The following is a 20,926-nucleotide window of genomic DNA, read 5'->3' as shown; positions in this document are numbered from 1 at the left end:
AGGCGGTGGTAAACTGGAATCAAAACCCAATGCAGTTTTGGCAGAACCAACTCAACTTTGCTGTGTGGTGTGTGACAACAGGGTCGGGTGTGAAACCAGACTATGGTATAGACGAACTGAGTAAGGCGGTTATTTTGTTTCATATTTATTATCAAACGAGACGAATATTGAAGGAAATAAGTGCTCCTCTTCCCCAAGATAAAGCGTGGAGTATGACGAATAACCCCTATGATAGACGCGCTTATGAACGTATTTGTGGGGAGTTTGAGATTCCAACGAATAAAGACTTTCGCCTTCCTGGTGTGAACCATGGTCTCGGTATAGTTCTCGTGTACTTCTACAGGTCCGGAAAATATTATGCCGGTTCTAAAGATGGTTCATACAACCCAAACCGGCATACATTTACAGGCCCCACAACGAATGAAAAGATCCATGTCAGCTGTATAAAGCAAACCAGTCCTGATGCAGCCACAGCCTGGACTAAAATGATCTCAAAAACATCGAAAGGATTCACTCGTGCTGGTACAATACGCTTGAACGACTCGATTCGAACGTACGTGTGGGCGCTGTTGGGTGCGCAGTCGATGACGCGTTCTAACATCCTCGGTAAGGGAACTGCTTACGACGCTCAGACACAATTCGTTTCCAACGTTGAGGATGCTATCAATTCTCCAGTTGATCTCCCGAGGGCCATCGACCGTTACCAAAATGTGTTAGAATACGCCAGATCGAAAGTCAATTACGTGTTCGGCGTGGGGTTATACATGGCTCCGAGTGATATGCAACTGAGAATAAAAAAAGTGGTGGGTTATAACAACAAAATAGTTATAGCCACGGCGGACCAAAAGTTGGGTATCAACCCCGATATTAACACCCCACATATCCCACACATCCAACCACGTGAAAAAGGTATAGTGGCGCCACCTCCGGAGCCTAAAGTTCATGTGGAGGTACCCCCTGGGGGTGTGGGGGTTTCCACCACCTATCAGCAGCATATTGATAATAAAACAGCCTTAGTGATTGGTGGGGTAACTTTGGGACTTATTTGGTTAAAGATTTCTTAGCCGCTACGTACACCAGACCCGCCACGGCGACGATGGCTGCCCACAGGTTTTGACTGAGCCACATGGCAGTTTTAGATAGAGCGCTCAACAACCACGAGACGATGCTACCCAGTATGCCGGGAAGGGCTTCGGCGGCTTTACCAGCCAGTTTAGCTAGGCCTTCCCCGAGTTTTTTGATCCAGTCTTTAACACCACCACCACCGCCTGGAGTTCCACCGCCGGCACTTGGGGGTGTGGGGGCACCCCCCACCAGTGACACCACCAGGGTTGATATGATTAAACCCAATGCAGTCAGAATGCTGGCGATGGTGATCCCTTGCTCCCGGAATAATATCCGAATCCTGTTGGCTAAAGTTGTATCTTCGTTCAGTATTCTATCGATTGTTTCCCGAATGCGACTGATCTGGGATCGAAGATGCTCACGATTCGAGGAAGCGGCTTCCAATCGTGTACGTCTCTCGTCTTCTAAATCGCGTAGTCGTTCATTGATACGATTCTTCATATCATCGTCGTCAGTTTCGGTGAGTTTGGTTTTTTCCCTAGCGATGTGCTCGTCGATTTCGTTCAGTTTCCCCATGTTGTTCACGAGTTCTCCACGCACGCGTTTCACGGCTTCGTCTAAGCCGTACAGTTCCCTTACCGGAAAGTCAAACCCCGGTAACGGTTTGTCCCAGTAGGTGCTCAACAGTTTTTCTATGCTGTCCGAGGCTTCTGTAGCACGCTCTGGCGTCATTTCATCTATAGTGGTGAGGTGGGATCTGGTAGCTTGCAGATCTTCTTTAACGGTCTTAGGTATTGCACCACCGTAATCAGGCATGTTTAGATGTTTAATGATAAATTCGCCACCACCATTGCGGCTGGCTAGAGTTGACAAGGCCAGTGGTTTTTTATTGATCTTGTTAAAGAGGTTGACCTCTGGGGCAGACTTAAGACGTAGAACACCCTTTTTATCAATAAAAAAATTCTTATGGTATATACCCTGTGGTTCAACGTAGTTTTTATCACTTTTTAATCCTTCGTAATAATCATTTACCGTTGTTTCTAAAAGTTGTTGGCTCAATGGTGAACTAGTAAATGAGGTCTCCTGCACATCGGATGCCTGGGCACTAGCGCCCGGCATCTCATCCATATCTATATCTTCATCCATTAGTATTAAAAATATATTTTATTTATATAACAATGTACGGTAGAAAATTAGATCCTTTCAGAAAATTGAGAGAGCCATTAGCTGCCAGAGCCGTGCGCCAGTCGGTGACCATCACCAACAATCCCAGCAAGATAGACCAGAACCAAACTCTGCTGGTTAGATTTCCAAACCTTGGTGAGAATGACCTCATTGTACCAGGCACTGTTCGACTGGCGTTCAATATCACGTTGACCTCCGACAACGACAAACGCGAGCTAGTGCGGAACGTGGGTCGAGCTATCATCAAGAAAACGACCGTCAAGATCAGCGGTAACGAGGTACTGAGCATCGACGACAGCGACGTGTTTCACTGCTACAAGGATCTCTGGAAAAGCGAGAGAGAACGAGTCAACGATGTGTACCAGGGTATCAGCAAATCAACCCGGGCGCGCATAGGATACGTCTTCACGCAAGACCAACAAGACAAGCTATCGGACGGTGAAAAGGCTATCGCTCTAGCATACGGGAATCGATTCTGCGTGCCGCTCGACTTCGAGTTGCTCACGGGACACGCGCCGTTTTACCAGGCCGCGCTGGGTGATAGGCTCGAATACGAGCTCACGTTTAACGACTATAGCAAAGTAGTGCGTACACCGAACGGTGATGAGGCCAGTTATGCCATAGACAACATCTCTCTGGAGTTCGACATGGTCACTAGCCCGGAGCTGGCCAGGCAGGTTCGAAGCCAGTACTCTGGGAAGATGGCTATCCTGTACGATCGCGTACTGAGGCATAGATCAGTCGTGCGAGATAAGAGCGACACTGTATGGAATATCAACCTGAACGTGCCGGCGAGATCGATGAAAGGTATCCTGGTCGTCCCCGTGGAGGATTACGATCCATTCCGGAGGGACAGCGAGAAGTTTTTCAACCCCGAGATTGAAAAGGTGGAAGTGACCATCGAGGGCGTGCCCAACCAGCTGTTCAGTCATGGTATGAGACCACACCAGCAGTGGGATGAGATAAAAAAGCTACCAGTGGGGGACTACATAACAAAGGACCTGGACCTAGGCTCCGTGCAGATCGGTGAATACCTGACCACCAAGTATGCCCTATGGTTGGACATGCGATCCACGGATGATGATAAACTGCACGGTAGCGGGCGCCGTATAGATAACGGCAGCGAAGGGATAACCATCCAGATTAATAAGAAGGCTCAAACCGCTGGTAAGTTGAAATTATATCTGTACGTTATTATGGACGCGCAACTTAATATAGACAATGGGAGATTCGTGCAAGCCATCTACTAGTGGGGGGTACCCCCCCATACCCCCCAATAAACTACCAACCTCTGGGGGGTGTGGGGGTCTCCCCCTCCCCACTGACCCACACTGCGCTATCATATGCGGGCAGACTGGATGTGGGAAGACCGTTTTCGTGTTGGATATGTTGGAGGGTTACTACAAGGATGTGTTCGATAACATCGTTATCATGTGCCCTACTCTGAGCATGAATAAAACGTACGCGCGACCTTGGGTGATGACGGACCCGGACGTACACAAAATCGACCCTGGAACACGCCTGCAGGACTGGTTGAAAGCTCTTCACGAGAAATTTAAAGGGGAACCGACGCTGTTTATACTGGACGACTGCAGCGCTAATCGCGAGATAACAAAAAAGAGAGACATGCTATCGTACCTGGCCTTCTCCGGCCGGCATGCAAATCACAGCGTCTGGGTGCTAACGCAGAAGTTCAACTCGGTGTTGAAAGACCTCAGGGAGCAGACGCGATGGGTGGCCTTATTTCACTGCAAGGACAGGGATTCGTTCGAGGAGTGTTTGAGAGAGAACGATGTGATGAGTAAATTAGAACGGGAACGGGTAAAGAAACAGCTCGCTGAAACTAAACACGCTAAGCTCGTTCTAAAGACCGACCAACCAGTAGCATATATAGTTTGCTAAGCAAAGCTAAGTAAAAGCTAAGCAAAGCTAAGCAAATGCTAAGCATAGCTATGATATTTGAAGTATTTGTCGTGTGCAACTTAACCTTCATTTCTCTGTGTTTTGTTTGTATCGGGTATTATATAGTTAAAACTAAATCTTACTTGTTATATTATAAGATGGAGTGTGAGGAATTGCTCGAACAATTGTCGCCCGCAGGCCCCACTGATGACAAGCGAGAGAAACTGGTGGCGTTGGCTGTTGGCGGCAAAGCCAAACATTACTTTGGAGACTACACTCCGGATAAAATTAACAAAATGTCAGCCGAAGAAATCGATAAGCTGTACGCTAGATACGAGTCCCGGCTCGGAGCAGAAATGACAAAAACAATAGGATCGGCTATGACCCAGATATACACCGGTATTGTATCACAATTCCTTCCCATTCCACCAGAGCGCCGACTTTACCTGTGGGAGGACCTAGATAAAGACCCTTTTATCGAACACGCCGTGAGCTCTATCAGCTGCGGGCTGTACCACAAATATGGTATGTTGTTGGCTCCAGTGACGGCGGCGATTATCACGGCAAAACATTGTCAATTTGAGAGAAAGAATAATAATAATAGTATAGATGGATGCTGCACAGGAGGAGACCCCAGTGGATTCACAGGAACCAGTGACGGTGGAGACCCCAGTGGTGGTACCCCCCACAGTAACCAGACAGAAGAATCCTAAGAGAGTAGCTGCCGGTAAAAAACGGTGGTGTAACCAACATAAAGTGACCAATCCAACCCGACTGTTGTTGGCTGTAGGTGTAACTGCTGCCGTGGTTATAACATGGTTATACGTGGGGGATACCCCCACACCCCCTGCCGGTGAGGTAACCCCCAAGCCGCCGGCAGGCCCCACTATTGATCCGCATATCATGTTATAATTTTAATATTTTATATCATATACATAATGTCTGAGGGGAAAACGTTCGTCAACGACGCATACCACGCCACAGTGGTCGCCAGTTTAGCAGTAGGGTACGCTCGGTTGACTAAAATGGTGCTTAAACAACCAACTATCAAGCTAGATTTCAACCTGCAGGATATGGGTATGCTCATAATGAACCTTGGTATGGCGATGGCCACAAAAGACATCCTAGTAAAACAAGGAATAATACCTGATAATATAATGAAATAAATATAGGGATGGCCACGATAGCTATGATGGTCGGTGGGGCGTTAGTGAATGCCCTGGCATTTTCCGGGAGTAATTTCCTCTTCTCGAAACTACGAGATGATCACGCGGCTGAAATACAGGAAGAAAGGAAGCGACACGATCTCGCTACTGAGAAATTACAAAGAGCACAGGCTGAGTACGCTAAAAAACGTCTCCAGAGGATCGATTTCATTAACGAACAACTCACGCGTGAAAACCATGCCGTTCAAACATTCAACGATGTCGATGAAGCAATGAAAGAATACTATCTACTAACTGGTAAACGATTGGAAGCGCTCAATAAACCCACACTCGCTCAGTACTACACACCATCCAAGGGACAAATGAATCGTGAACTGGGCTTCATAGTGTTGGGTATAGCAGCTACTGCGTTGGTTGCTAAGCAATTAAACTAAAATACCTATATAAGTAAACATGAGACCCGCTCCATACCGATGCGAATATATACTTATGGGGAAGACCGAGGCCTGTGGTAGGAAATGCAGGAATCAGGGGTTCTGTTGTTTCCATATGGGAAGTCCTAACTACACGTGTTCTGTGTGTGGTATCGGGGTTAAAGGGCACTACTGTTTATGTAAAGCTCACGGAGCGAACGTAGTCAGACATCAACTCATATACGAGAATAAAAAAGGCTACATAAAAGAACGTAGGCGACTGCTCAAGATAGACTCCAATTAGAGATTATACACACCTATGTATAGCTATGTCTGTGGAAAACATATTCAAATATGAACTGGCTTTATGGGGCAGCTTCAGATTTAAGATAATAGTGGACGTGGTATGGATTAAAGAGGGTGTTAAGTATACTCGCCCCTTCGAATGGGAGCGGGATATCGCGTCTCAATACCATATAGAACGTTTTTCGAGTATAAGTGAATACAAGGAATACTATAACCAAGGTGAGTACTGGATTGAAACAGCCACACTATATATTTTACCAGGTACGTGGGACGATTTGACAGAATGTCTAGAATTGTACCCGGCCACCAGAAAATATTTTTTAAGAGTTACTGCCGACCAATTAGACATTGATTCTCTTAGGTGTAAACACTATGGCTACTGTGCGCGAGCTCAAGCGGGCCGCAAAGCAGAGAGGTGTTATCGGGTATTCTAGAATGCGGAAGCCAGCATTGTTGAGATTACTAGGTTTAGAAGTCCCTCCTACGGTAAAACAGTTAAAAGCTCAAGCGAAACAGCTTGGATACACGGGTTATTCAAAACTGGGGAAAGCCGGATTAACCGCATTGTTATCACATACCCCAGTAGCACGTCCAACTGTAAAACAACTGAAAGCCGAGGCACACGATTTGGGTTTAGGCGGGTATTCTCGTATGAGAAAACCACAGCTTGTAGAATTATTACGACAGAATAGAGCTATTGACCTACAGTTCGTGCGCACTGAGCACGCCGTAGGCAATTATTTGAGAGGTTGGCGCATGCGTGTTGATAGAAACATAGACATTACAGATATCAAGCCTCTGATAGCTGATAAGGTCAACCAGGAACTAAATAATCTAGGAAGTATCAAGTTTCAGATCACAGTGAAAATGTCACTCGATAAGCAGGTTGGGAGTACCACTGAGTATGTTCAACCTTACTTCCGAGGTAAACAAGAGGTCGTCACACATGCAGAGACCATTGACACATCAATCGATAATAGTTTTCAGCAGATACGAGAATACCTAGAACGCTACACACACATGGGGTCCGGGTGGGCTGTAGATAAAATCGATAATGTCTATCTAGATATAGCTAAATACGTGCCGTTCAGAGGTGGGTCATACCTAGCCTTGCCTCCCTACTATAAGAACAAACAAGCCATAGTAAACGTTAAGAATAGAGGAAACGATTGCTTGAGGTTATCTATCAGGTCAGCCTTATTTCCAGCTGCCACTAATCCGAACAGGCCTTCTAATTATCCACAGGACGATGGGCTCAACTGGGATGGTATAGATGAACCCACCCCAATATCCCAGATCACTAAAGTAGAAAAACAGAATAATCTGGCTATAAATGTCTTTGGACACGAAGGTAATACAACAATAATACACAGGGTCAGCCCGGTGAAGGATTGTCAAGTTATTAATTTATTCATGATTCAAAAAGGTGAAACGTATCACTACACGTGGATAAAACATCTCAGCCGGTTGTTGCACGACCAGTCGAAACACGTTGGGGAAAAACACTTTTGTGTACGATGCCTACACTGTTTCAGTCGGGCCGATTTATTAGAATCCCACCTGGAGGATTGCCAAGGTGTTGGGCAGACGGCCATACGAGTCGACATGCCTAAGGAAGGTGAAAATATCCTAAAATTCGACAATCACAAGAATCAAATGTCTGTGCCTTATATCATATACGCCGACTTCGAAGCCTTAGTTGTAGGGGAATCATCCCCCAGTGGGAGTTTCACACACAAAACACAAGAGCATAAAGCCTGTTCGTTTGGATACATTGTCGTCCGTTGTGACGGGGAAACGAAAGCTCCGGTAGTGTATAGGGGTCCTGACGCGGCTGAAAGGTTTCTAAAGTGCTTGCAGGAGGAAGAAAAAATTATTAGGAATGCATTGTATAAAATCGCTCCAATGCGTATGACCCGAGCCGACAGGCTAGCTCACGCCAGTAGCACTAACTGTCACGTGTGCGACTCGCCACTTAACGGTGATTCGGTGAGAGATCACTGTCACATAACTGGTAAGTATAGAGGCGCCGCTCATAACGCGTGCAACCTCAAGCTTAAAATCAACCCTAAGACAATAAACATCCCCGTTGTCTTTCACAACTTGAGAGGATACGACTCTCACTTGATCATGCAGGCCATCGCGAAAATCGATGGTAATATATCGTGCATCCCAAACAACATGGAGAGATACATCTCCTTCAGCTTAAACGGACTTAGGTTCATTGACTCGTTTCAATTCCTCCTGTCGTCACTCGACAGTCTGGTCAAGGCCAACAATACCTTCCCTATCACAGATCGATACACAGACGCCGAGACTAGACACCTGCTCATGAGGAAGGGCGTATACCCATATGAGTACATGGATAGCTGGGCTAAGTTCACAGAGACCAGACTACCTCCTATCGACTGCTTTTATAGCAAGCTGAATGAGGCGTCCGTCTCACGAGACGATTACTCGCACGCGATTAACGTATGGAATAAACTTGGTTGTAAGAACCTTGGTGATTATCACGACCTGTACTTGAGGACAGATGTACTGCTGTTAGCCGACGTGTTCGAGACGTTTCGGCAAACATGTTTCAAGCAGTATAAACTCGACCCCGCATGGTATTACACCAGTCCAGGTCTGTCGTGGGACGCCTTGCTTAAAAAGACAGGAGTTAATTTAGAATTGCTCACAGATTACGACATGCACCTATTCATTGAGAAAGGCTTGCGAGGTGGGATTTCCATGGCATCCAAACGATACGCGAAAGCAAATAATCAATACGTGAAAGGTTACGATCCTAACAAACCAACCAATCACATTCTCTACCTCGACGCAAATAACCTGTACGGCTGGGCTATGAGCCAGTATCTACCTACAGGAGGATTCGAATGGGTACCAAACATTGATGTTATGGGTATTGCACCAGATTCGAACAAAGGGTATATCCTCGAAGTTGACTTAGAGTATCCCAAGGAATTACACACATCGCACAACAGCTATCCCCTTGCACCCGAACGTATGAAGGTTAACACAGACTGGATGTCTGAGTACCAACATAACTTGTCAGGTGGTCGTGTGGCGGACGTTGAGAAACTCGTGCCTAACTTAATGAATAAGACCAAGTACATAGTTCACTATCGCAACCTACAGCTGTACCTGTCATTGGGTATGAGGCTGACCAAAATACACAGGGTGCTCATGTTCGACCAGAGCCCATGGATGGAGCCCTACATCAGAATGAACACAGACCTACGAAAAAAAGCCACCAGTGATTTTGAGAAAAATCTCTACAAGCTCATGAACAACTCGGTGTTTGGTAAGACTATGGAAAACCTGAGGAAACGCGTAACCGTGAAACTGGTTAGATCTAGTGAGGAAGACAAGCTCAGGAAATTGATAGCCAGTCCGGCATTCAACCGTAATAAAATATTCACAGATGACCTAGTTGCCATACACATGAAGAAAAGTCACATAAAATTCAACCGACCTGTTTACGTTGGGATGAGTATCCTCGATTTATCCAAACACCTGATGTACGACTTTTACTACAACGAGCTTAAGAAACAGTACGGCGACAGGTGCGAAGTGCTGTACACTGACACGGATTCCCTGCTGATGGAGATTCGAACCGAGGACGTGTACGAGGACATGAAAAAACACATCGATTTATACGACACCAGCGACTATCCTAAGACCCATACTATACACAGCACGGTAAATAAAAAGGTCCTAGGTAAGATGAAGGACGAGTGTGCTGGCACGCCAATAGCTGAGTACATAGGTTTGAGGCCTAAGATGTACTCCATATTGAAAACCGACAATAGTGAGATCCGAAAAGCTAAAGGGGTTAAGAAGTATGTGGTGAAACAACACATCAAACACGCCAGATTCAAGGAGGCCCTGTTCAAGACCCGTACCTTTAGGCATAAGATGAACACGCTTAGAAGTGATGGCCATAAGATATACGGACTGACTATAAACAAGACGTCCCTATCGCCTATGGACACGAAACGTTGGATAGCTATTGATGGTATAAACACATACGCGTATGGACATGAAAAAATTTGAGGCTATTTATTACAGCCCGCGTGGATATTGGAAAGGAGCTAGCGCAGTAGATAAGCTATCTAAAATGGCACGAGTATCACCAGAGAAAGCCAAAGCGTGGCTTGAAAAACAAGCCCTGTGGCAGATCTATTTGCCGGCGCCACGCTACGTACCTAGAAGGAGTTTCGGAATTAACATACCTAATAGCATTCACCAGGCAGACCTACTGTTCCTACCTCATGATAAGAGGTACAAGTATGCCTTAACCGTAGTGGACGTAGCCAGTCGTTACAAGGAAGCCGAACCCTTGACCACGAAAGATTCGGCCAAAGTAGCCAAAGGATTAGAACGCATATACAAACGCAGCCCGCTGACTTGGCCAACAGAGCTGCAAGTTGATCCCGGACGGGAGTTCATGGGTGCCGTTTCACAACTGCTAGCCAAACACGATACAAAGGTCAGACGTGGCACGGCCGGAGCCCATCGCAGCCAAGCTATAGTTGAGAGATTTAATAGGACTTTGGCTGAGCGCTTGTTCGGCCATCAGTATGCTAGGGAGATGGCCACCCCTGGAAAACGATCGACCGAATGGGTCACGAGGTTACCCGAGGTGGTGTCGGCAATCAACCATGAAGTCACCCGTCTCACCGGTAAGAAACCGGCAGACGCTATCAAACTAAAATCAATAGTTGCAGAGTCGGCCGCTCCATTGCGTGGGAAGGAGAAACAGATACCGGATAGGGCCTTAGTTAGGTATCTGTACCAGCCTGGGGAACACGAGGGTGATAGCCGTAAGCGAGCCACCGATCCTATATGGTCAGTCAAAACTTACAACATAGATAAAGTGGATATGAAAGCCGACGAACCTAACTTGTACTACTTGAGGGGTGGGCCGGGTAGGGGGTTTGTAAGAGAAGAATTATTGATCGTACCGTACGGCACAGTGTTACCGCCTGCCAAGTCACGGTAAACGTGATGGCGTAGCTTTGTAGTAGGGGCAATAATAGCAAGAGCTAATAGTCCCACCAAAGCCTCATTTAGTAAATGAGGCTTTTTAGAGGGGTTTTTGAAAAGTGTTTTCGGACTATCATTCCCTATACTACTAATGGCATTTTGAACGTCACACTTCAGAATATTTCACTCGTCATGTGTATGTGTGGCTGCTTGTACTAGCTCAGACTTGTGTTGGTTTTATATTGCTAGCTCACTGAGATACCATGCCACAGTTAAGCATGGATACCCCACTCGGACACATTATACTGACTGAGTTGACCAGTACTTATCAATGCCGAGCACCAGACAGTTCTTGCTATACCCATTAATGCCATTTACTAGTATGTCTTTTGGTACGACACAGCCAGGCATCAAACCCACGACCTTCTGCTAGTGTTTCCTCCAGAGCATTTTAGAAGGGCGCTGCGCCCTGCCCTTTTCTTCTGGCACCCTGCCCTTTTTTCTGGCGCCCTGCCCCTTTTTACTGCACCCTGCCCGGTACTTGCTCGTTGTGACAGAGCACAGGAACAGACTGAAAGTCAGCAACTGTAATAGGCATCTTATGATCAGCCTGACACTGACAGCCACAATGACACCGACTTGGAAGCTGTTGTGAAAAGCTTCATGAGAAAAAGGCAAAGGAGACGGTAGGTTAATTATACATGAGGTTCAATCTGATCATTTTGTTTTGGTTTTTACTGTGGTTTGTGCCCTTTTCAAACTAGGGTGCCCTTTCCTATAGAAACTTCACCCTGCCCTTTTTGTGGTCTGGAGGAAACACTATCTGCTCTCTGGTTTGATGTTCTAACCACTGCACCACGAAGACATCCAGCTATTAGAATAACTCCGCTAAAGCACCTTGCTAATTGCATAGGGCTTCTAATGCCACACTGAATATAACACCACATTTTCTCCTGGACAAACGTCTGTTAAAACTAATAAAAGAACCCACAGGTTGGATTACACTGAACATAACCAGAAACCATGCATCAGTCAGAACCAAAGCCAAACTCAAATCATGACACTTCAAACAAAATCACTATTCAAATATTTGATACTCAAATCAAAGGAATTCTGACTATGGTAACACTGTACTCTAATCACACTGACAGACATAGTCTAAATACAGGCTTTCAATAACTCATTACACCCTACCACTAATCTCATCAACAGTGTTTTCAAATCCACATACAAGGATTTTATCTCAGCAGTCAGATACGAGGGGTATTACCATATTACCCAACAACAGGGCGGTACGACTGATAGTAACCTCCTCCTGAAACGCTTCAGTGTCCTTGTCAATACTGTGCTATCGGCTTGTAACTCGAGCAGCAGTCCAAGCCGGGCCTTATGCCAAACATGCCACTTTATATTTATGAGAAACCTACAAACTTCAATGTTTGAATAATGTCTTCCCAACCCACAGTGACAAAACATCTCCCCTAATTTCAGGCCAGAGCAAGACTTGTAGATTTGACCCGTGTCTTGCACTAGATCTGCTCTACCACTTCAGAATACTGACTCAAACCCTGGCTTGCTTAATCGGAGATCATATTTCAGTCTTACCTGCAATATTGTCAGACTTTCCTAAACATCAACTTTTTCATGGTACAAACGTCAATGCTGTATGTGAACTTCAGTATATTATCTGTCATGTTGTTTACCTTACTTATCTCTATGAATATTGATCAGCTTTGTTGTTTTCAGGTCATGCCAACAAACTCTTGAACAATCCCACTTCACACAACAACATGCTGTGTGTATATATATACTACATACAAGAATTCAAAGACCATCTGATTGCTTCATATATCTATTCTTAATCTGTCATACCCGCCTGTCAAGTTCTGTTCACTATAGGACATACTGCTGCCTTGTCACATTGGTCTAATGTAATCCTGTTGACGTTAGTACTTACGTGAGTTCAGCATATTTCTTCCCCCATATTTTCATTGTTGTTAGAGAGTAAGTGAGTAAATATTGCTTAATGCTGCAACAGCAAATTTGTTGTTACAAATGACTGGCTTGTTCAAAATTAACAGCTGTGAAATGCTTGTCTATTGCTGAACTTTTTCTGTTTATTTTCAACATATTTCTGTAACATCTCACACATAAGTGCTTGGTTTCAATTGCTTTTATGACATATAATGAATATTATCATAATGACCTGTTATGTAAACCATGAATTCATTATCAAATAGTCAAAGATCACAATTCAAATAGGTATTTACAAGGTTCTTGAGAGGCAAGTAGAAGTTGGTATTCAAGTATAAGATAAATGTTATGGACAACAACTTCATCAGGAAAGAAGAAGTTGATATCTATAACATTTTGTCCTATAACTATTGACAAAACAACAATTCTGCTTACAATCAAATCATTTAAGAGTGTACAATTAAAGTACTCCTAGTTATCAGTTCACTTGTTACGGGATAACAATGCATTCTGAGTTACCCACCTACACTTTATTCAACAAATACTAAATACAGTAAAAGACCAAATGTACGAAGCAAAACATTAAATATTTGTTTAATGTACCCATGAAAAGATGAAAAAGAGCTAATGTGACAATTTTCTGAACACATTTTCTCAAGATTGATTATCTTTTTCACATATCTAGTAAACCCTCACTAAATGGAAAAGTCTTCAAAATAGAATAGTGTTACTGTTTTGGCTGACAGTTGAAAGATGTAATAAGTAACATCATTATGGCCGTAATTACTGTCTTTCCCTTCCCTGCCTCAACGGATCACTTTCTTTTAACTCCTCACCCACAGGGGAGGGGCAGTAGTCTAGTGGTTAAAGCTGTCGCTCACCACACTGAAGACCTAGTGGGTTTGATTCCTCATATGGTTACAATGTCTCAGAAGCCCATTCTTGGTGTCCCCAACCATGACATTGCTAGAATAAGTGGTAAAAGCAATGTCACTCACTCACTCACTCACTCACTCACTCACTCACTCACTCACTCACTCACTCACTCACTCACTCACTCACTCACTCACTCACTCACTCACTACTTATTTAATTTAACTCCACCTCCACCACCTGTGGGAAAGCCTTCTATAAGATATCATAACGGGCATCTTAAGGTGTCAATGTCCGTAATCCACACACTACGGACAGTACACCTGTATATCAGTCATTGATCTCTTCATTCTATAACCCAAGCAGTCCTTATTGTCATGAACTGGAATGTATATACAGCATTACACCTACAGAAGACATTTGCAAGTCATGGCAGTAGTAACCCAGTGTACCCACATCCAGAGCGGTTTATCACCAAGAGTGAAGTATGTTACTACTGTAGCATTCTATGGTGTATACACGGTAAATATGATACAATGAACTTGAAGCTATTCACACGATTAACATGTTATCCGCATGCAGTTATTCGGTTTACATATAATGTATGTGTACAGGATCAATAGCAGACAAGCTTGCACTTCTTTCAATAATCCCAATAGACTCCCATAGTACTAGCCTTGACATACTGAAAGTGTACAACTGTTAAATGTGAGTACAGCTGGGAAGAAAGTGGTAAACGAAAAGACTATCATTATGGGCGATGTTTTATGCTGTTTATGGCCTAAAAATATTTAAGAAATATCATGGTGATGAGAACCAGAGATGGGCTTCACACATTGTACACATGTTGGGATTTGAACCACAGTCTTCAGCATGATGAGTGAACACTTTAACCACTAGGCTACCTTCTGTTCTATTATAAACGTGATCAGGAGATAGAACTACATGATATAATTCATCCACTTATTCTCTGTTCATGACTAGAATCTAATATTTATGTTTTAGTTTTAAAAAATGGAACGTTTTCACTTGAATTTGAGCTATATTTATCAAAATGAAATATGGAAAATGGAATATATCTACACCAGTCATGACAATAATCAACACTCTTATCTATATAATTTACAATTTGTATCATGTGTGACTGGGCATAAATTAATTTAAAACAAAGTGAAATAAATCTTGTTCTTGTCTAACTGAACATTAACAAAATGCACTGCATTCTGACATGTTACTGTAGTACTTCCATGACTGGCATTCTAGAAGTTGAAGAGATGAAGAATGAGAGCTACTTTTACGGATGTGCAGCTTCATTATTCTGTCCAGGCGACATTTTGGCACAGATTCTTATGTCGCCACTTGCTAAACAATGACATTAGAATCTCTTCTGAAATATTGTCTCCACAGAATAAAGAAGCTGTATATCCATAAAATTGTCCTCATTCGTCATGTTCCTGTATTGTCAATATTCAGTACCCAGTATTCATAACATGTATCGTACTCACCTCATACTGTATTTGTTACAGCCCTAGATGATAATGATATCGCCAAACAGACATGATGGACAAATACAAGACTATTAGCTATTACTGAGCTCCTGACTTACATCTAATCCCTGTGGACGTGGACAAACAAACATCTGTACGAAACTTCAACTTCAACATTAGCAGGTGACGCCGGTGAAACCGTGACCATATTCAGATGTCACACAAACATCTACCCTAAGTATTTCCCTCACCCCTTCCTAAATACTTCCCTCATACACATAAACACACCTCAAACCCATACCTGTTCATACAACACATATCTTGCAAGAACCCAAATTAATCTACCCATGTAACCACAAACCACACCAAAAGCATGTCCATTTCACTAACCTGTCAAACTAATCCCTCCTATTTCACTACCCTGCCAAAATAAGCTCTCAGTGCACTATCCAACATCAATGACCCTATTCAAACCATTATCCCACACCAATACCCTCACTCATAGATATGACTGACACCGTAACTCCACAACTACAAATACCCCAAACAAACAAACCCTCGCATACCACAATCCTACCCAAACCACTACCCCACCCATACAACAATCCCAGGAACCAATAACCCTCTCTAAATCAGTCCATAAAATTATACAATTATACAATTTACCCACTCATAATACAACTTGCAGGCAAAATTCCACCCATTTCAAAGCCTTCCACCCCATCATACCAAGTCATGTGTGACCCACATCATCACCTATCCATCCCTGATGAAGCCTGATATCACCCATTCCCGTCCTCCTCCAGTCACCCAAAACACTGCCCACTTACCCATACGGCATTAAGATAGCCTAATGGTTAAAGAGTTTGTTTGTCTTGCTGAAAACCTGGGTCCAATTCTCCAAATTGTGTGAAGCCCATTTGTGTTGTCTCTCGCCATGACACTGCTGGCATATTACTGGAATATTGCTGAAAGTGGGTCACTCTCTCACTCACTCACTCACTCATTCACCATGTCCTGTGCCAGCTCACCTGTGGAATCCCTTGCCATCTATCCTGATCACAATCCAGCAGTTGGGTAAACACTTGTCCTCCTGTTCAAACTGCTTGACATACTCGAACTTGGATTTTGCCATTACTGCTGATGAGTGAAAACAGCTCCTTGACTTAAAAGTTTCACAATATCTCTTCCTCCCAATACACACAATAAACGACTGATCTTTATTCAAGAACCTTCGAACAAACTTGAGATTTCTAGTTTTAGTTGGTGGCTTTTCACCAGTTTGTGAATTCCAACTTTGTCTCTCACTCTCATCTACACCTACAGGTAAATCAACCTGCTTCAAGCTTCTTCTATGGGAGCAATCCCACTTTCCAGAATGTCTCCCGCCTTGTCCACTAAAGCTGAAACAATTTGATAAACAACAACTCCAGTGCAAGTATCCATACAATATATCTAGTTTCTCTGTACAAGAATCAGAACCTAATGTCCATGACGCCTGTAATCCCACGTCTCTGAGTTGTAAAGCTGTTTGCTGACTGGTCCCAATCTTGCTGTCTGCTGCTCTAGTCACAGCCCTGACGTCTGCTCCCTCTACAATCCTGACGTCTGCTGCATGAGAGAGCTGACACAACTTGTCGGTCTTCCCTGTGTGTCTGATCAACACTGCCCACAGTCCCGGCCGCGGTCTCATGCCCCCATTGTCATGCGATCAGCAAGGGGGTCCCATGGTCACAGTACGATTTAACACTTGTTATCTCAGCTCCTCTACACCTGAAAGAGGGGAAATATGGAATGTCACACACAACACGACTTCCACTTGTCTCTGCCTGGGTTATGGTACTTATTCATATCTCACTCTCCTGTCAATGGAATTATAACAGTGCTCAAGTCAAACACACTCTCTGAAGCCAGACCTTTATCTAAATTGGCAAAATGATTGGGTGTAATGGCTTTCAGAGGTAAATAGCATGTCTGCTCAAATAAACAGATTTTTCTTAATTGGATCAAATTGATCTTATTGAACATACATTACTGATACTTGGATACATAGCACGAACCTTTTCCTTTGGTAACAGATACACGTACACTAAGATAATTTGAATAAATTCAATCATAATATGTTTTCCCCTAAAAATAAATATCAGCCCCTGTGATATCTGATTACAATACTATTCTTTCTGCCACAGATGCCGGTTAGATGAATACTTCACATACACTGGTTACTGTTTACTGTTTCTTTTGAAACCAGCAATATGCACACTGTTCTTTAAACACACACTTGGTTTTAATCTTTAATTTTATGTTGATAGCAAGACTGGTTGGTTGGTTGGTTGGTTGGTTGGTTGGTTGGTTGGTTGGTTTTCTAACACTGCACCCAGCAATATTCCAGCTATATGGTGGCAGTCTGCAAATAATTGAGTCTGGAGCAGACAATCCAGTGATCAACAGCATGAATATCTATCGACGCATCTGGGGGGGTACAATGACATTTATCAACCAAGTCAGCAAGCCTGACTACTGATCCTGTAATTCGCATCTTTCGACAAGCATGGATCACTGAAGATCAAATCTAGCCCTGATCTTCACAGGTAACCAAATTTCAAAGAAATGTCCCTGAAGTATCTTTCTGTACACAGAGACAGCAAATAGTCTACATATGGTATGCACCGGTAATGATATATCATTTATCTGATGCGTGGTACAGACAGGTAATCAATCAAACTCTGCACCTTGGATTATTATGGATGCATAAAATCTATACTTTCTTGTACCAAACTCACAGACTCGAAATACCAGTGAAATGGTATGCTCTTATCGTGGTACGGTACATATGATGGTACAAGGCCTTCTGTTAGGTCTGTTTCAGTTCAGTACATGAGATATGATCATAATGCAGAAAACTGACAACATGATCCAAACCTTACACTGTGTAATAACATGGAAAAAAGATATCCATAATCTTTGTTAAAATGTTATTTTGAATGAACAGACTTTCATTTCACAAAAGCCAAAAAATACCAAGTTTTGGATTGCATTATGGCACACCAAACTGAAGTAAATTCCATGTTTGTACCAACACCATGGTATTCTGTTTCATACTTACCTTGGAAGCTGAGAATACAGTTTTGAATATACATATACAGTTTTGTTGACCAGGATATACAATGTTAAGGCTTTTGAGAAACCAAGTTCTAAGAAAGGGTGACCACGTATTTTAAACAGACTATTAAAATTACTTCTTATTTTCACATGGGCTCAGGGACTGTTACACATGTCACCACAGACAGTAGCATATTGTCCTTACAACAAAAGAGCTACCATTTCACAAGGGTCATCCAGTGCTGTCATTACATAGGCCTACCGATCACTCCCCTGTAACCTGGCAATGACAGACTCCCCACGTGCTTCTGCATGAGCTCACCATTGTCACACACCTAATTAATGGACACCTTTCCTTGACGGATTTGGGTTTACTCTCTTCCAAGAAATGTAACAATAAGTGGTCACATGTTTGGCTTAACAAATCCTCATTAGTACTGAGCCGGCAGCCAAACAGGCCCCATCTGAACAAGTATATATCGACTTCGCAGAATTAAATAGTCGTATCTGACACTTACGCCCAAAAAACTTTTTTGTTCTCTTTTTACTTGTATTAGTCTTGTGCATATTCTAAATAAAAATCGTGAAATTATCTCAAGTCATTTTTTTGATATATTGAATTTATCAAAGGTCGTAAGTACTCATGCACTGTTGAACGTAGAATTAAAAAGACGTAAGTGACACTCTCACATCACTTACGACCCTCTGGTGTTAAGTTTAGGATGAGGTGGAAAAACAAAGAGTTGTAAGTGGTACTTCCGACTAACTAGATGCACTGCAATTAAACATGTGCAAATTATGTCAAATTTGAAGTTCTATGAAAGAACAGTTTAAATGGTATAGTTAAAATATTACATTTCATGGACCAAAGTATCCAGGTTTTGATTTTGGTGGATTTGCAATACCACAGCGATGAATCTACAAAATCAGGTGACCATCGAGTCTAGGAAACACGCACTGTGTGAACTGTGACAGAAATTCGGTAAGTACGGTCTACAAGCAATGCAGAGACTTAAATAATTGAAATATAATCTTGCGTGTATGTTTGCTATTGCATATTTACAGACACATGTGGAATATATGTTTATATCATTGTCAATTTTGTGAGGAAAGTTTGACAGATAATAAAGTCGTAACTGTAAACATTCTGCTGATTCTGGTATATTACTTCAGGATCGTAACTGACACTTGCGACTTTTTGTCACCTGATTTGGAAGTCATATCACAGTTTTTCAAACAGATACATATACACTAATAATTTCATCTTTTGTTGCAGGTTAATGCTAATGAAAACTAGGAAATTGTAAAACACTGGTCTTTGGGACGAATTTAACACGTCCCCAAACTGACATTGTAGGAATTGTTAACTGGGAACTCCTGCTTTTTGTGTTGAACAGATCTGGAAGACTTTAAAGTAGGCATACAAGTTGTTACATTAATGTGCAGTAAAAAGGTTGTACGTTTGCCATCCTTGTCTTTTTGGACTTATTGACTGCAAATCCATAATATGTGCTAATTAACAGATCAAACCAGTGGGTCAGCAACGAAGGGGAAAACAGTCACGTGTGAAGAAGGTTGAAACTAGTGAGATAGGTGAAGATTATATTTCACTGAATATTACTGCGACCTATATCGGTGCTACTGACATGTCTGATGACAGTTTGGATGAAGCTAGTATCTGCATGAATGAAAATATTGACGTCACCATTAGTGACTCTCTATCAACCAGTCTTCCACAACAGAATGGTACTGTTGCTACAAGTAACATCAATGAAGATGAGATGTCAGATGATAGTTTTGTTGAAGCACTTGTCACAAGTTTTGAGGAAATTGAAAACAGTATTTCAAAGGCTCTTGCCCCGAAAGTGTATGGCGACAATGGGGCAGAGAAGTTTCTTGCCTTTGATGACAGTGGGGCACGAAAGATTCTTACCTGTAAGGACCATCAGATGGATGAGAGTAGCGAAGAGAATATTCTCGCATTTGAGGAGCAGCAGATGGGTGGCTGTAGAGCAGAGAAGATTCTTACCTGTGAGGAGCAGTTGGTGGATGGCAGTAGAGCAGAGATGATGCTTACCTGCGAGGAGCAGTCGGTGGATGGCAGTAGAGCAGAGATGATGCCTTCCTGCGAGGAGCAGTCGGTGGATGGTAACAGAGCGGAGATGATGCCTACCTGCGAGGAGCAGTCGGTGGATGGTAACAGAGCGGAGATGATGCCTACCTGCGAGGAGCAGTCGGTTGATGGTAACAGAGCGGAGATGATGCCTACCTGCGAGGAGCAGTCGGTGGATGGTAACAGAGCCGAGATGATGCCTACCTGCGAGGAGCAGTCGGTGGATGGTAACAGAGCGGAGATGATACTTACCTGTGAGGAGCAGCAGGTGAATGGTAAGTGAGCAGAGATGATGCCTACCTGCGAGGAGCAGCGGGTGAATGGTAACAGAGTGGAGATGATGCTTAC

At 43.3% G+C, this 20,926-nt stretch overlaps 2 protein-coding genes across 3 annotated transcripts in view; one reads left to right on the top strand and one right to left on the bottom strand.

Annotated features, from left to right (window-relative positions):
* The window catches only part of LOC137265151 (probable tRNA(His) guanylyltransferase), a 49,583-nt gene that overhangs the window by 9,100 nt on the left and 19,557 nt on the right, over window positions 1–20,926 (bottom strand). For both annotated transcript variants that reach the window (XM_067800474.1, XM_067800475.1), the window contains exon 2: window positions 16,395–17,136. In XM_067800474.1, coding sequence (XP_067656575.1) covers window positions 16,395–17,056 — 662 coding nt within the window. In that variant the 5' untranslated portion in view covers window positions 17,057–17,136. The remainder of the gene's footprint in view (window positions 1–16,394; window positions 17,137–20,926) is intronic.
* Window positions 20,112–20,861, top strand: LOC137266290 (type VI secretion system spike protein VgrG1b-like). Its single transcript, XM_067801776.1, has one exon. It carries the CDS (start codon window positions 20,112–20,114, stop codon window positions 20,859–20,861), a length of 750 nt encoding a protein of 249 aa, XP_067657877.1.

This window comes from Haliotis asinina, chromosome 15, assembly GCF_037392515.1.
Source record: "Haliotis asinina isolate JCU_RB_2024 chromosome 15, JCU_Hal_asi_v2, whole genome shotgun sequence".
Taxonomy (NCBI): domain Eukaryota; kingdom Metazoa; phylum Mollusca; class Gastropoda; order Lepetellida; family Haliotidae; genus Haliotis; species Haliotis asinina.
The sequence above is the reverse complement of the archived record's forward strand: the minus strand, read 5'-3'. Positions and strand labels throughout refer to the sequence as shown.